The sequence below is a fragment of the Mesoplodon densirostris genome, chromosome 19, assembly GCF_025265405.1.
Source record: "Mesoplodon densirostris isolate mMesDen1 chromosome 19, mMesDen1 primary haplotype, whole genome shotgun sequence".
Classification (NCBI taxonomy): domain Eukaryota; kingdom Metazoa; phylum Chordata; class Mammalia; order Artiodactyla; family Ziphiidae; genus Mesoplodon; species Mesoplodon densirostris.
Genome location: NC_082679.1, coordinates 60,439,819 through 60,457,927, shown reverse-complemented (window position 1 = coordinate 60,457,927; position 18,109 = coordinate 60,439,819). Strand labels below are relative to the sequence as shown.

Here is an 18,109-nt window from a genome sequence, read left to right as displayed (position 1 = left end):
CTCTCCAGGGAAATGAACATACTGAAACTTTAGAAGAATATCAGAAAAGTCAAGAGATTAAGTAACATCAACCTAATGACTTAAATCAGTGATTTCCCACCAAAATGAGGTAAACAAAAACACTTGGTGCATTTTTTACAAAGCAAAATTTACTCCAATTAAAAGACTGCCTTCTCTTTTGTAGTTGGTCCTTACTCCTGTTTCGTTTGTTTTTTGATATTAATGACCTTTTAAAAGAAAAGTCTGGGGCCTCCCTGGTGGCGCAGTGGTTAAGAGTCCGCCTGCCGATGCAGGGGATACGGGTTCGTGCCCCGGTCTGGGAGGATCCCATATGCCGCGGAGCGGCTGGGCCCGTGAGCCATGGCCGCTGGGCCTGCGCATCCGGAGCCTGTGCTCCGCAACGGGAGAGGCCACAACAGTGAGAGGCCCGCATACCGCAAAAAAAAAAAAAATAAAAAAATAAAAAAAATAAAAAATAAAAGAAAAGTCTGGCCACAGTAAATGGAAGTATTCTCACTGTATCTCATTTATTAGCTTGCTTTTTTTTTCTTTTTTCATATTCAGACTTAGAAAAGTGTTTAAAAGTACACTCTTATCAATCCAAGATTTTTAAAAAATTCTACTGGCCCAAGAAGTTCAAATCCTAGAATCACTGATTCAGATTTTTTTTTTTAATCTCTTCAGATTTTAATGTCCATGATTTGTCTTCTAAAAAGTCAGGTTTAGGTGGCCATTATAAGGATATCAAACCTATCTAAGACCTCTGAATAATAGTAATAATAACAACAACAATGGCAGTAATAATACCAATAATGATAGTCATAATAATAACAGCTTCCATTTATTCATAACTATGTTCTAAGCATTTTTCCATCAATTATTGCATCAACTCTAGAAGTAAAGACTGTAATTATCCTTCTTAGAGAGATGAGGTAATTCAAACTTACAGAATTCAGGTAACTCACTCTTGGTCACGTAGCTAACATGTGCCTGTGTCATACGTTTGAACTCTAGTCAATGTGAGTTTTAAACTATATGACCTTAACCTCAATACTATAATCATCGGGAGGGTACAACTAGAGCCCATCCTTAGTAGAATTATCAAAAGGTCCCTCCCTGGGTGTTGCAAGAGGGGGCAGGGAAGAAGCTGATTCTGCTCAGTGGGAAGCATCCCCTGACAAGAAAATAAGGATGTAGTCACAGGTACATGACCTTGCTGTCCTGCTTGAATGACCAACTTCGTCCTTATCCCCATGTAGGCCCAAGTTACTCAGAGACAGTTGCCTCCTTTGTGGTCCAGTTCTGTCTCTTTTGGGAGTCTCTTTTTGACTGGGGCCACTTTGCTTTGTTAGGATCTGTGTAGAGATGGTGAACTTACACCAATACTCATGTTCCTCTACATTGCTCAGCTTCATTTGCAGTTAGCTTGGCTATGTGACTAGGTCTGGCTAAGAGTGTAAGCAGAAATGATACATGTCCCTTTTGAGCTCAAGTGGTTAAACACCTGTGGTGCCTTCCCCACCCTTTTTCTCACCCCCCTATTCTCCAGCTCGGTGACTTAAGAGTGACTCAAAGGCCCAAGATGGCAGGACCAAGTTGGAAGTAGCTTGGGTCCTCGAGTTCCTGCATGGAGGGCAGCAACTTGAAGGAGAGCTACCCAGGAAAGTAGGCAACCTGCATCCACGTGACCTGAATGAGAAATCAACTCTTATAGTGTTAGGTCACTGGGGTTGTTTCATAACAAGCCTATTTTGACTAATGAGGCTTCTTTATTAAAAGTGTAATTACATAGGTTGTATTTTAGGTGAACTCAGGTGCAGTGATTTCTCTCTGTGTATCTGTGTTTGTGTGTGTATAGTCCAAGAGGAGTGACCCATGAAGGATGAACAAGGGGGGTGAAAAGCACTGACCTGGTAGTGGCTGGTGGCCAATAAGATGTCCTTTCTGGACACTGGAAGTTGGAGACATCTCTCCCTATAGAGGCTGGAGGATCATGAGTATGGTTTGCCTTAGTGAACAAGATGATCACAGATCCCTCCATAATGCCAGGAAGGTCTGTCTGAGCTGATATGGCAGGGCAGAATATTCTGTTCTATAATTTTTCAGGACACAAGATAGTCAGGGGCTTATCACTTGGTCTTTTTCCATATCAGATGGGTGGCTGGTCAGTTTTCCAGGCCAGATATTCTTCTGGAGCCTGGGTCAGCTGGGAGGCTGTAAACAGGGTCACTATCCAAATATTGTGGTATCAAGATAGTGGCTACCAGAACTGCATGATTTTCACGTTGCAGGAGAAGCAACCCCATCAACCAATTTAAGAGAATTCGGGGTGTTGGAAACCTCTAGGGACCTCCTGCAACAAACCCCTCACAAATTCCTCCTGGAGTCCAAAGGCCTTGAGTGGATATCTCCTTTCTGAGTTTCTGCCTTCTAAACTGTCTTCCCCTTTCTTCTTGTACTTCTCATTGAAAATGACAATAAACACATCCTCCCAGCTCACCTTGTAAGACTGAGATGAAGCCAGGAAACTTTTGTCCAAGTTATCTTGAGTTGGGGGTTTTGCATCATGCTGTGAAAGCTACAATGATAAAGCTCCCCTGGTCACATTAGAAGAAATAGTGGGATGCCATGTTTTGATCCTAGAAGCTTGTTGAAAACGGCCCTTTAAAGACGAAAGCAAGTCTAGTTAGTGGAAAGGAGAGTAGAATAAAGAGTTATTTGGATGTGAAGAAAATAAAAGGCTTTAGAACAACTGAGGGAAAGATGTATCAGAGTTAACAGTGAATAAAATATTAGGGAAATAAAAGGAGTGGAGGTGACCATTAGTAACGGTTAAAGCAGAAAAAGATAAGTCATTGAGAATTGAGAGGAAAGATGAAAAAGGATAAAAGGAAATATTACCGTCTGAACAAAAAGAGCAGGAAGCCATGGATAGAATAAACATTCCCTGTAACGTGTGCTAAAAGCTAACACAGAATTGGTTGAATATAAGTCTAGGGTATGAGCAGATATACTATGTCTGTAGGGCAGAGACAACATTTTCAGACAAGTTTATAAAATGGTGAAAAGTGTAGACATAAATTGATTGATTATGCTGTACTTTACACTTTCTGCAAGACAAAAATTCACAATGATTGGAAGCCAAATCACTTAAATATTGCAAAGATAAAGGAAAAATGGAAAGGGTAATGCCATAGGAGGAGTCCAAGGTAATGTTACTAACCTGGTTTCTTTTAGCCTCTGTTATTACCTAGATCATCAGCTTATAGTTACACATCACTGAACTATCCCTAACCATTTTCTGGATCTTGGTAGTGGCCTCAAATATCTAAGTATTTTTAAACATTCTGGTTCTGCTTGATTCTTTCCAGTTTTCATCCAGATGTTAGCCTTGTGACAATATGGCCTTCATTCTGAGAGGTCACACCACTCATTGGTTTCTTGGCTAATCACATTTTTCAGAGATAGAAAGGTCTTGTGTTGGACCATAAAGAAATGCATGAAAGAAACTGAGAATGAGAGGGGAGGGAGGGAGGGAGGGAGACCTAAAATGTTAGTTGGTTAGGGGGAAAAGTCCGTTCAAATTTTTGTGCTTTTTATTTCCTCTTCCATGTGGAATAGAGCAAAATACATTGCTACTGCTTCTGGAAATCCAGATTTCCCAAACAGTATTCAACAGACATTCTCAAGTCTGTGAAAACTTTCTTCTTCATTTAGGCACAATTAACCTTATTCTCAGGGTTATACTCATGACAACCTATGTTCACTGCTTTGAGATGAACTGAAAAGTATCAAACCAAATCTGCTCTTTGTATTTTTTTCCCTAGTAATATACATGGACCCACAGTTTCACTGAGAAGGGGGCTAATCAGATTTTGCTGATCCAACAATTCACATATAAATTTTTAAATATCCTCAATCCCTATATCACTGACTTTTCCTGAATGTGCTATCATTGATAACCAACCTAGTTCCATTTAGCATTTACTAGCTTACACAGAATCAACAACCATAACCCACTAAATTCCTTAGGGGATTAAAAAAAAAAAACTACACAGACACACACAAAACCGTGATATTGGAATGTACAGGATGGTCTAGTTTAAATGAAAAAGGTCCCCCAAAGTATGATTGTTTCCAGCTTCTCAGAGGTGAAGTAAAAGCTGTTTGGTGTCGTGAAGATTACAGAAGCAATCACATTTATGGGCCTGCTTTGCATACCAACTCTATTAATAATTTCCATACTCAGGGTGGCTTCACATTTCCACACATGTTAATATAGATGCCATTTGGGAATTGCTTGGAGAAAAAGAGAAAAAAAGAGAGAAGGAGAAGAGAAGAGAGGAGATGATGCAGACGAGAGGAGATGAGAGCCAGAAAAATGGTATCTTAAACCAAGTTCCGTTTAAAATATAGTGATTCTAATAAATAGAAGAATCAAAAGACAAATGAGAGTTCGTGATGGCCTGACCCAGGAGTCACACTCAGGGATCAAATTAACATGAAATCACATACTGGAATTCGCTTATTGTGCCAGTCCTGCACCTTGTCATTATAGACTCTAATTATTGAAATGATTTCATAGGCGTAATTGCATCAAGATGTGCATGGGCTTCACCTTGGAGGGCTCCCTTGATGCTCAACATTGTATCTTCATTATTGTGTTCCTTTCAACTCTTAAAATGTGCTTCAGCCTCACAGAACAATCCAATCGAACAGGCTGAGTTTTCTTTTCCCCCTTTTCTTTAAACATGCCAGCCACATAGCACAGGAGTGAAGGAATGTGGTTACCCTGAAAGGCAAACCTGGGACCATAACGGCAAAGGTACAGTTATCTTCCCTAAAGGGACCATAGAGCATCTGACTAAATTAAACCATTGTTTTTATATCCTTCATTCCCAAATGTTAAAGAATGGTTCTCAAAAGCCCTCAATTAAAAGCTTATTTGTCTACCATCAATTTAAAATTCATTGTGCTAAAACTAAGCTTGTTATGCATTTAGCAATGCACTCCATGCCCTCATAAAGATAAAACAATATAACACTGGCATTAAAAATAGGAAGAGATTATAACCACAGATCTGAGCAGAGCATATTTTGAGGAAATTAATTGGATTTGGGGGGATTTGAGTTTCGAATAGCCAGTAGAGGTTTCAAATCTTTCAGAAAACTGTCTTATTAGCATTAAGAATAAGAGTTTAAATTCCTATGCGTAAAAATTCCCAGAAGCTAACATCCTGCTCTCACCACTATTTTGATCCAATGCTATGTATGAGGTAGAGCAGCAATCCATAGGAAGGCAATGGTCTGTTCTCAGGATCTGCCCAGAGGAAACGGATTTCATACACTGGAGGCTTGGTGGTCCCCTTTTCTGGGAGCAGTCAGGAAATGCTTATCGGTGACAAAATACTAAAAAGAGACACACACCACTCTATTCACCTCTAAGCTGACAAAGCCCTAATTCAAGACCTTCCACCCTGGGTCAAGCAGTGACATAAGAAAAATGATCAGAAAATACTTAGTTTAGGGAATACCGTATCCTGAGTCACATTCTTAGACATCAGTGAATAGGCCAAAAGCATCGTCAAGTGACATTGCTTACAGTTTAGAATCGCCTGGTCCTCAATGAATTCAGCTGGCTGATTGATATGGAACAATTTCTGCTGAAATCCAGGAGTGCAGTCCAAATCTTCTGCAGATGTTAGCAGCAGCACCTGAGAAAAACGAAACCATCAATATTTTAACAGCGGCTTATACATTTGCCCTACTAACTTTTACCAAATCTGTGACTTTTAGAAACAAGCTGAGGTTTTAATTTCATTTCCCAAATTAAGAGGTAAGTTGATACCTCTCCTGTGGCTGCCAACCTTTCGTTTTGGCAATGAGATTTGGAAAACACGCAAATGGGAACAGCTGCTGCAGTTTCCATTAAGTTGTAGTTAAAGAAATAACTTCCTCAGATTTTTACACCTGCTAAGAATCTCACCATGGTTTCCACGTATGAAATTTCATTACAGAAACTGTCAATTTCATATGATGCCTGAGCTAAAACCAACTTCACTTTCATAGATGCAAAGGAACACTGTCATCGACAAAGAGGAGGAAAACGGAACTATTCCATTGGAAGTTACTTCTAACAAGAATCCAGGGCCCTGTAGACCTTCACAGTCCAATACGGTGGTCATGAGCCACAGGTGACTACTGAGCACTTGAAATGTAGCTGGGCTGAAACTGTCAGTAGAAAAATACATGTTGGATTTTGAAGACTAAATACTGAAAAGAAAAATAAAGTAAAATATATAATTAATAATTTTTATAGGATTACATGTTGAAATGCTATTTTACAGATTGGACTAAATAGATCCACTATTAAAATAAATTTACCCCTTTCTTTTGACTTTAGTATGTTTGGCTACTAGGAAATTTAAATTTTACAATTGCTTCTGAAGGCTCAGCTTGTCTTTGCAAATCCTTGGGGCACTTCACCCAGAAGTTAAAAATTTAGGTTATATGTTTTGGAACATAAAAGTTATGTTAAAACACTCTTGGACAAGGGGTAATGAAGTAAGGTAAGAAATAGTCATAGGCTTAGTAGGCAAAGACTATAAGCAGTGTGAAGTTAGAGATTACCTCTTTTTCCCCATCTTTTATACCGAGCACCTACCACATATACTGGCACAGAGAAGACGCTCCATAATACTTACAATACAATGATTGCTAATGTTTTTCAGCCTTCGCTATATGGCAAGCACTGTCCTAAGTTTGTTGTATGCATTATCTCCTTCAATCTCCACAACAGCGCTGTGATGTACTTGGCATGTTATAAGACACATTTTACTGACAAGGGGCCTGACATTCTAGAGAGGCTAACAATCTTGCCCCGAATCACACAGTTAGGATGGGTGGAGCCAGGATCTGAATCCAGGTTTAAGTGTTCTCTGATTTTGACAGAGCTCCGCCTATACCCTTCAGGCGGGAATTTGTATTTTTTTGCCTGGGAATTTCTCTGAAACCTGTGGGAGGCTGCTTTATCTGAGTACAGCGCCAGCAGGCACTGTTTGGAAATTCACACCCCCAAGACCATCACCATAACTGATGAAAACTGCTGTGTGAATACCCCAGCCCTCAGGTGAGATAGCGCAGAGGCAAGTGTTCTGTCTCCCACTTGGACTTAAGCAACAGTTGTCCACGGTGGTATCTGGCTTGATAACTCACCGTCCATTAGCTGCCTTCTCTTCTTTGGCTCATTTACTCATCGCTTGTTGGTATTTTTCTGACATCACCCTCCAAATAAAACTATTTGCACTCAAATCTTTGACTCAGTGTCTGCTTATTGGGAAACTAAACTTTGATACCAGAATGCAAACCCTTTTTTTTTTTAAACTTTTTCTTTTGTATTTGAGTCTAGCTGATTAATGTTGTGATAGTTTCAGGTGCACAGCAAAGTGACTCAGCCATACCAGAATGCAAACTGTTAACCACTGCACACAGGCTGTTGAAGAAAACTCATTATCATCCCCACCGGTGATCTCAAAGGAGTGTACAAAAGGTTGGAAGCTGTGGAACCAGGGCTTCTCTCTAAATACCAGCTCTCTGAAATGCACTGAACCCAAGGAACAAGAGCAAGAATCAATCTCCCAAGGTTCACCATGTGGCCGGCCTGAGAAACATCAGAGGAACTGAAATAGGAGAGTCATCACCCTGACCGACATCATCCTTCTAAAATCAAAGAGGGGAAGGATGCTATAGTCGCATACCTGAGCACTTCTGTGTGTAAAGCTTTCCCTTGCCTTGAGAGCAGGCTCTGGGTAGATCACGTCTAAGGCAATCATAACGCTGACATCCCAAGTGGTGCACACAGAAAATGCAGATTCAGGACTCAGAATCATTTGCTGGCAATTATGCAAGCAGAAAATCTATAACTGGCCAACGTTAATTCAGTTAAACATCAAGTGGTCAAGGGTTGCCTCCAGGCACCTTATGCCTACAATTATACGTTAACCTTATAATCAGCTAAATCTTCCCTCAAATCCCAGACCAGTAAACCAGTCATTCCCGAGGAACTAAGGCAGGCGACATTTCTCCAGGGATCCTGAGCTAAGAATCCAAGATTGACTGAGAGTACAGGTGAGTGGAATTCCTGGTGCTTATCTCTCTGTGGCTTAGTCTCTGTCCTGGCCTCTTGGCAGGTTCTACTTAGGATTCCTCTAGAATCATAAAGGAAAAATAAACTGTTTCCAACTGTAGATGCTCAGGGAGGGTGAGAGTGGTGGGAGAACTCCCAGAGGCTCAAGGTTTTTTTTTTTTGCAAATTCTTGGGTCACTTCATCCACTAGGCAAAATTCAGGTTAAAGGCTTTGTAATATGAACACACGGCACTCTCCTGGGCAAGTGTGACTTAGCAAGGTAAGAACTAGTCAAATAATTCATTCACTCTGTCCTCCCTGTGTCCATTCATTCACTTATTCCCAAACATTTATTAAACTCCTGGGATTCAGTGAGCACTTTGCTAGGTGTTGTCCTGGAGCTTATGGAGAAGCCCTATAACACAGTCATTAAAAGCATGAATTCCAGAGTTGTTTGACTTCGTTCTTTCTTGGCTCTGCCCTTTACTGACTGTGCGATTTGCCATTTTTTCCCCCAGCCACTCTGGTCTCAGTTTTCTCATGTAGAGAAATATGGAAAACAAGCTGTGCATTGAGAGTGGCCATGTGGGTTCAATGGAATGATACATATAAAGCAATTAGAATAGTGCTGCACAGGATAAGCAGTCAAGAGTGTTAACTGTTATTATGGACTATAAAAGGTGAGAGGCATTAACAAATCATAATTTAATTAATTGATTAACTAAAATTAAAATTTAACTTGAAAGGAAATCACGGCTCTCTTCAGGAGCATGTAAAAGCTGGGAGTTGGGAGTCGAACTTCATCTAGAGAAATCAAGGAAAGCAAACCCACTGAAGGGGCATTTCTGCTTTGATCTCAAAGATGGGTTAGAATTAGCTGGATAAATGGAGAGGAATATAGAGTGGTCTCTTTAACCAATACACACTTTGCTTTCACATGAATTTATGCCTCTCTGGATTTCATGCAGATCTCGGAAACGACAAAACTGTGTTTAAAAAAGAATCCAGGGGCTTCCCTGGTGGTGCAGTGGTTGAGAGTCCGCCTGCCGATGCAGAGGACACAGGTTCGTGCCTCGGTCCGGAAAGATCCCACGTGCCGTGAGCAGCTAGGCCTGTGAGCCATGGCTGCTGAGCCTGTGCGTCTGGAGCCTGTGCTCCGTAACGGGAGAGGCCACAACAGTGAGAGGCCCGCGTACCGCAAAAAAAACCCAAAACAATCCAGGCTAATTTAGGACTCCCCAAAAGCTGAATGTCTGGCTGAGCACTAGTGGTAGAGCATTCGAGTTACTGCTGTTACCCCTTGATTTTTGTAGCAGATTTCAAATAGTATTCAGCTATGAGCTTACCATGGCTTCAAATTCAATAGCACTGGGTTTGGTGGTGGGATATGCAGATGCATCCCTCACTGTTCTAAGATGAGCACTCAGACATGACTCCAGAATCAGGCAGCCCCTTCTCCAATATCATCACATGTCACTCTTATAAATATAATACCTGGATATGCTTTTCCCCAAACTCTCTTTAACATTTCCAGAATATATGCTATGAGCAACATTCCAAATGCATCTTTAACGCCATGGCAGTAATGGTCTTCCTATATGGTTCTTTTGTTCATTTATGCATTAGTTTGCACTTCATAAACAATCGGCAACCAATACACCTTTGAAAGCTCAGCAATGATCAAGTTTTATGATCACCAAAGGATTTCTATTACATGAAAATTACAATCAGCCTGCTTATGAAGGCAGATTCACGTTCAGACAGACTATAAGCACAGGACAGAGCCACAATGGTTCTGTATGAATCCCAGTTTACCAGCTGCCATTTACTAGCTGTAACCCTCTGTATCTCAGTTTCCTCAGATAGAGTCTTATATGTTGTCATGAGGATTAAGTGAGTTAACTATTGTAAAGAGCCTTGCACGGTACCGGACACATAATAATTGCTCAATAAATGTTTGTTATTATTAGTTTTACTATTATTATTATTATTTCTATGTATTATGTTTAAATCAATATACAGGATTCACTCATATTCCCAGGGTAGACATTGACAAATATCATCAAAATATTGCTTTTGTTGCTCCTATAAAATTGTTCAATGGATAGACTATGCTCAGAAATATCAGAGGGAAACAGTAGGGATCTGAATCAGGTAAAAGATAAGGAGAGAATTTGCACCTTGGGGTCAGCTGCACAGTGAGCACATCAGGGCCTACTGTGGACTGACTTGTGCTGCTTTTGCAGGACACTGAGCATCCTTTAAAATGACAGCTCAGGGACTTCCCTGGTGGTCCAGTGGTTGAGATTCCACACTCCCAGTTCAGGGGGCCCGGGTTTGATCCCTGGTCAGGGAACTGGGTCCTGCATGCCACAGCTGAGGATCTCGCATGCTGCAATAAAGACCCCACATGCCGCAACAAAGACCCCGTGTGCCGCAACAAAGATCCTGCGTGCCGCAACTAGGACCCAGCGCAGCCAAATAAATAAATAAATATTAAAGAAAAAAAAGAATAAAATGACAAATCAGGGCTCTGTCCTCTGTGTATGAGCCCCTGCCCTAAGCTTACGTACGGATGGCAAATTCTGACAACACACTCTTCATACCTGCTTCTCTTTTTAGCTTCCATTTCCGAGCTGCTGTTCAGAGCCTTCTCTTTTAAAAAGAAGGAGTTTATGTTTATTCTTACAGGTGCTGATTCAAGAGCATAGCCAACTTTGGAGTTTGCTTCCAGAAAAATGATTTTTTTTCTGCCCCAGACTGCAGGTTGCCAACTGGCAGCACAAGGGATGGATCAGGCCAGCAGATGTGGTTGGTTCAGCCAGAGAAGTCTGTCATAAAAGTAAGGTTATCATGTTCTATTGCGCACACCTCTCTGAGCTATCCTTGCCTGCATGACTCCCTGTGTTACTGCTCCCCATCACTCAACTTAGTTACACCCTTGTCTGGCCCTCTAGGCATATGAGTTTGCAACCCCTGCTTTAGACTTTGGAAATAAGCTTTTCAAGCAAAGAACTCTCCTTGTTATGAGTATCTAGTTACTTCTCATAATAGTACCCACAGCTATGTGCTCCTGGCTCTATTGCAGTATTTTTGGTCATGACTAAGCACTGGCAACAAAAGGAGGGTGGAAGGATTTTCACTACTAGTCCTGGTCCCTGAAGTGCCCTCTTTTACGCATCGAGGAAAATAGAATAGAAGGACTTCCAAGGTGGTGGAGTCATCCAACAGAACGATCCAAGAAATCAGTCACTGCTTAGAGGACAAGCACCTGGGAGAGATGCCCAGCAAGGAAACTCCATGTGCAGCCTGCGGTCCCTGAGATCTGGGGTTGTTTGTTACACTTGGCTAAACCTGGAAGGCATAAGGGCAGAGGGTTTTCTATACGATGGCATCACAGACTGTTCTAGAGGCCAGAGAGAAATAGAAGAACTGAAGAAAAGCTTAACACAACTGTATTTGAAGCAGCCATAAATAAAAACAGAGAAAGTTACTGCCACAAATAATTATCTCAGCAGGCTGTGAACAAGCTCAGATCTCATCCCCTCTTAAGTCAGCTTCAAAATGGTATTTTCCAAATGAACTCGCTAGTGTCTCCTGGCCCCTTGTTGTTTTCCTTTCACTGACTCACTCGCTTTTTGCTGTTAGGGTAGATGGACAGTTACTTTATCCTTGCCACAAAACACCTCCGGTTTACTCTTGTCAAAGTCAGTCCAGTGGAATCAGTTTGCAAGGGGCTTAGACTGGTGGAGAAGAAAGGCTACTCATCTCTGATTTGCAGGATATAAAAATGTTACAGCAATGTAGCTGATTGATTCTTTATCCTGCCAGGGACCAAAAACTCCGAGTCCTGGAAGGGTTTATAAAGGCACACCGCCTACAGGGAAAGCACAGAGAACAGAAGCACTTCAAAAAAACACACACGTACACACACACACACCTGCAGGCGCACATATTGATATGTTCACTGTAAGTGTCAGTTCATGTCATCCACGGTCCCTGAGTCTGACCTCCTTGAAATATTCCTGGTGTTTTACAGCCTCCGGACACAGAACACCTGCCACCTTCTTGGCCATTAATGTACGACACTTAGAAATGATTTTGTAATTCTTGGGGAGATAAAGGGTCCTGTTGTTGCCTTCATACACAGTTTGAGACCAACGTTCTAGACCTTATTTCTAATTGAATGATACTCAGTATCTTTTCCTCAAATTATTAAAAGGGAAGATGCATATAACTGGAAAAGCATGGGACAAGAAGCCAAAACAAATCTGAGCCTGAATTCTGGCTATGTGGCCATTTCTCTGACTTTGGGCAAATTACTTAAACTTGAACAGCCTCTGTGTTTTCTTTAAATGAGCATAACACCACCTATGCATACAGTTGCTGGGGGACTTTAATGAGATAATGTAAAAAGAAAGGCTATATGGTAGACAGAATATGGTCCCCAACAGATGCCCTCAGTCTAATCCCTGGGACTTGGGAATATGTCACACTATATGAAAAGGGGAATTAAGGTTGAAAATCACCTGACCTTAAAATAGAGTGATTATCTTAGATTAGATGGACCCCATGTAATCACAAGGATCCTTGCAAATGGAAGAAAGCACTGAAGACTTAGAGAAAGAGATGTGACAATGAAAGCCAGGTCATAGTGATGTCATGTGAGAAGGACTCAACCTGCCATTGCTGGCCTTGAAGGCGGAGAAAGGGGCCACCAGACAAGGAATGCAAGAGAACGCAAGAAGCTGGAAAAGGCACCAAAAAAAGGATTTTCCCCTGGAACCTCAAGAAGGAATACAGCCCTGCTGACACCTTGATTTTGCTCAGTGAGACTTCTGACCTTCAAAACTGTAAGATAATCCATGGTGCTGTTTTACATTGCTAAGCATGTGGTAAGTTGTTACAGTAGCCACAGCACACTCATATGGTTACCACAGTGTTGGCCCCACAGTAGACACTCAGAAAATATTGGTTCCCTTTATTTGATTTTTCAAGATATAATTTGAGCAAACCAATGGAGAGGGAGAAACAGAGGAGGGAAAGAGGAAGGTGGAGTGGAGGGAAACTGACAGAGGGAGGAAAAGAGGGAAGGTGAAAAAAGAGTCATGAGATTGGTTCAAGATGGCGGAGTAGAAGGACGTGCTCTCACTCCCTCTTGCAAGAGAACCAGAATCACAACTAACTGCTGAACAATCATCGACAGGAAGAAAATGGAACTCACCAAAAAGATACCCCACATCCAAAGACAAAGGAGAAGCCACAATGAGACGGTAGGAGGGGCGCAATCACAGTAAAATCAAATCCCATAACCGCTGGGTGGGTGACTCACAAACTGGAAAATAATTATACCACAGAAGTCCACCCACTGGAGTGAAGGTTCCAAGCCCCATGTCAAGCTTCCCAACCTGGGGGTCTGGCAATGGGAGGACGAATTCCCAGGGAATCAGACTTCGGAGGCTAGCGGGATTTCCTTGCAGGACTTGCACAGGACTGGGGGAACAGAGACTCCACTCTTGGAGGGCACACACAAAGTAGTGTGTTCATCAGGACCCAGGGGAAGGAAGAGTGACCCCATAGGAGACTGAGCAAGACCTACCTGCTAGTGTTGGAGGGTCTCCTGTGGAGGCGGGGGGTGGCTGTGTCTCACTGTGAGGACAAGGACACTGGCAGCAGAAATTCTGGGAAGTACTCCTTGGCGTGAGCCCTCCTGAAGTGCACCATTAGCCCCACCAAAGAGCCTGTAGGCTCCAGTGTTTGCCTCAGGGCAAACAACCAACAGGGAGGGAGCTCAGCCCCACCCATCAGCAGACAAGCAGATTGAAGTTTTACTGAGCTCTGCCCAACAGAGCAACTCCGAGCTCTACCCACCACCAGTCCCTCCCATCAGGAAGCTTGCAGAGCCTCTTAGATAGCCTCATCCACCAGAGGACAGACAGCAGAAGCAAGAAGAACTACAATCCTGCAGACTGTGAAATGAAAACCACATTCACAGAAAGATAGACAAAATGAAAAGGCAGAGGACTATGTACCAGATGAAGGAACAAGATAAAACCCTAGAAAAACAACTAAATGAAGTGGAGATAGGCAACCTTCCAGAAAGAAAATTCAAAATAATGATAGTGAAGATGATCCAGGACCTCAGAAAAAGAATGGAGGCAAAGATCGAGAAGATGCAAGAAATGTTTAACAAAGACCTAGAAGAATTAAAGAACAAACAACTAGAAGAATTAAAGAACAAACAAACAGAGGTGAACAATACAATAACTGAAATGAAAAATACACTAGAAGGAATCAATAGCAGAATAACTGAGACAGAAGAATGGATAAATGACCTGGCAGACAGAATGGTGGAATTCACTGCTGTGGAACAGAATAAAGAAAAAGAGTGAAAAGAAATGAAGACAGCCTAAGAGACCTCTGGGACAACATTAAATGCACCAACATTCACATTATAGGGGTCCCAGAAGGAGAAGAGAATGAGAAAGGACCCGAGAAAATATTTGAAGAGATTATAGTTGAAAACTTCTCTAATGGGAAATGAAATAGTCTCCCCAGTCAAGGAAGTGCAGAGAGTCCCATGCAGGATAAACACAAGGAGAAACACCCTGAGACACACAGTAATCAAATTGAAAAAAATAAAGACAAAAAAAAATTATTAGAAGCAACAAGGGAAAAATGACAAATAACATACAAGGGAACTCCCATAAGGTTAACAGCTGATTTCTCAGCAGAAACTCTACAAGTCAGAATGGAGTGGAATGATATATTTAAAGTGATGAAAGGGAAGAACCTACAACCAAAATTACTCTGCTCGGCAAGGATCTCATTCAGATTTGATGGAGAAATCAAAAGCTTTACAGACAAGCAAAAGCTAAGAGAATTCAGCACCACCAAACCAGCTTTACAACAAATGCTAAAGGAACTTCTCTAAGTGAGAAACACAAGAGAGGATAAGGACCTACAAAAACAAACCCAAAACAATTAAGAAAATGGTAATAGGAACATATATATTGATAATCACCTTGAATGTAAATGGATTAAATGCTCCAACCAAAAGACTCAGACTGGCTGAATGGATACAAAAACAAGACCTGTATATATGCAGTCTACAAGAGACCCACTTCAGACCTAGGGACACATACAGACTGAAAATGAGGGGGTGGAAAAAGATATTCCATGCAAATAGAAATCACGAGAAAGCTGGTGAAGGAATACTCATATCAAATGAAATAGACTTTAAAATGAAGAATGTTACAAGGGACAAGAAAGGACACTACATAATGCTCAAGGGATCAATCCAAGAAGAAGATATAACAATTATAAATATATATGTACCCAACATAGGAGCACCTCAATACCTAAGACAACTGCTAACAGCTATAAAAGAGGAAATCGACAGTAACACAATAATAGTGGAGGACTCTAACATCTCACTTACACCAATGGACAGATCATCCAGACAGAAAATTAGTAAGGAAAGAGAAGCTTTAAATGACACAATAGAGCAGATATATTTAACTGATATTTATAGGACATTCCATCCGAAAACAGCAGATTACACTTTCTTCGCAAGTGCACATGGAACATTCTCCAGGATAGATCACATCTTGGGTCACAAATCAAACCTTGGTAAATTTAGGAAAATTGAAATCATATCAATCATCTTTTCTGACCACAACGCTATGTGATTAGAAATAAATTACAGGAAAAAAAAAGTAAAAAACACAAACACATGGAGGTTAAACAATATGTTCCTAAATAACCAAGAGTTCACTGAAAAAATCAAAGAGGAAATCAAAAAATACCTCAGACAAAAGACAACAAAAACACAATGATCCAAAACCTGTGGGATGCAGCAAAAGCAGTCCTAAGAGGGAATTTTGTAGCAATACAATCCTACCTCAAGAAACAAGAAAAATTAAAATAAACAATCTAAACTTACATCTGAAGGAAGTAGAGAAAGAAGGACAAACAAAACGCAAAGTTAATAGAAGGAAAGAAGTCATAAAGATCAGAGAAGAAATAAATGAAATAGAAATTAAGGAAATGATAGCAAAGATCAATAAAACTGAAAGCTGGTTTTTGATAAGATCAACAAAATTGACAAATCTTTAGCCAGACTCATCAAGAAAAATGAGCAGAGGACTCAATAAAATTAGCAATGAAAAACAAGAAGCTACAACAGACACTGCAGAAATACAAAGCACCATAAGAGACTACTATAAGCAACTCCATGCCAATAAAATGGACAACCTGGAAGAAATGGACAAATTCTTAGAAAGGTATTACCTTCTACAACTGAGCCAGGAAGAAATAGAAAATATGAACAGACCAATTACAAGTAATGAAATTGAAACTGTGATTAAAAATCTTCCAATAAACAAAAGTCCAGCACCAGATAGCTTCACAGGTGAATTCTATCAAACATTTAGAGAAGAGCTAACACCCATCCTTGTCAACCTTTTCCAATAAATTACAGAGAAAGGAACACTCCCAAACTCATTCTACAAGGCCACCATCACCCTGATACCAAAATCAGACAACGATACTACAAAAAAAAAGAAAATCACAGAACAATATCACTGATGAATATAGATGTAAAAATCCTCAACAAACTACTAGCAAACAGAATCCAACAGCACATTAAAAGGATCATACACCATGATCAAGTGGGATTTATTCCAGGGATGCAAGGATTCTTCAATATATGTAAATCAATCAATGTGATACACCATATTAACAAACTGAAAAAAAAAACATACAATTTTTTCCTTCATCCCATAGGTTTTGGTCTTCGTGTTTTCATTGTCATTTGTTTCTAGGTATTTTTAGCAATACAATCCTACCTCAAGAAACAAGGAAAATCTCAAATAAACAACCTAACCTCAAACCTAAAGCAATTAGAGAAAGAAGAATAAAAAAAAAACCCAAATTAGCAGAAGGAAAGAAATCATAAAGATCAGATCAGAAATAAATGAAAAATAAATGAAGGAAAGGATAGCAAAGATCAATGAAACTAAAAGCTGGTTCTTTGAGAAGATAAAGAAAATTGATAAACCATTAGCCAGACTCATCAAGAAAAAAAAGGGAAAAGACTCAAATCAATAGAATTAGAAGTGAAAAAGGTGAAGTGACAACTGACACTGCAGAAATAAAAACGATTATGAGAGATAACTACAAGCAGCTCTATGCCAATAAAATGGACAACCTGGAAGAAATGGACAAATTCTTAGAAAAGCACAACATTCCAGGACTGAACCAGGAAGAAATAGAAAATATAAACAGACCAATCACAAGCACTGAAATTGAGACTATGATTAAAAATCTTCCAAAAAACAAAAGCCTAGGACCAGATGGCTTCACAGGTGAATTCTATCAAACATTTAGAGAAAGAGCTAACACCTATCCTTCTCAAACTCTTCCAAAATATAGCAGAGGGAGGAACACTCCCCAACTCATTCTACGAGGTCACCATCACCCTGATACCAAAACCAGACAAAGATGTCACAAAAAAAGAAAACTACAGGCCAATATCACTGATGAGCATAGATGCAAAAACCCTCAACAAAATACTAGCGAACAGAATCCAACAGCACATTAAAAGGATCATACACCAAGATCAAGTGGGGTTTATCCCAGGAATGCAAGGATTCTTCAATATACAGAAATCAATCAATGTGATACACCATATTAACAACTTGAAAGATAAAAACCATATGATAATCTCAAAAGATACAGAAAAAGCTTTTGACAAAATTCAACACCGATTTATGATAAAAACCCTCCAAAAAGTAGGCATAGAGGGAACTTACCTCAACATAATAAAGGCTATATATATGACAAACCCACAGCCAACATCATTCTCAATGGTGAAAAACTGAAACCATTTCCACTAAGATCAGGAACAAGACAAGGTTGCCCACTCTCGCTACTATTATTCAACATAGCTTTGGAAGTTTTAGCCACAGCAATCAGAGAAGA

General features: G+C 40.4%; 1 protein-coding gene across 2 annotated transcripts in view; it reads right to left on the bottom strand.

Annotated features, from left to right (window-relative positions):
- Positions 1–18,109, bottom strand: part of CDH13 (cadherin 13) — a 1,057,374-nt gene that overhangs the window by 823,637 nt on the left and 215,628 nt on the right. For both annotated transcript variants that reach the window (XM_060083564.1, XM_060083563.1), the window contains exon 2: positions 5,602–5,713. In XM_060083564.1, coding sequence (XP_059939547.1) covers positions 5,602–5,713 — 112 coding nt within the window. The remainder of the gene's footprint in view (positions 1–5,601; positions 5,714–18,109) is intronic.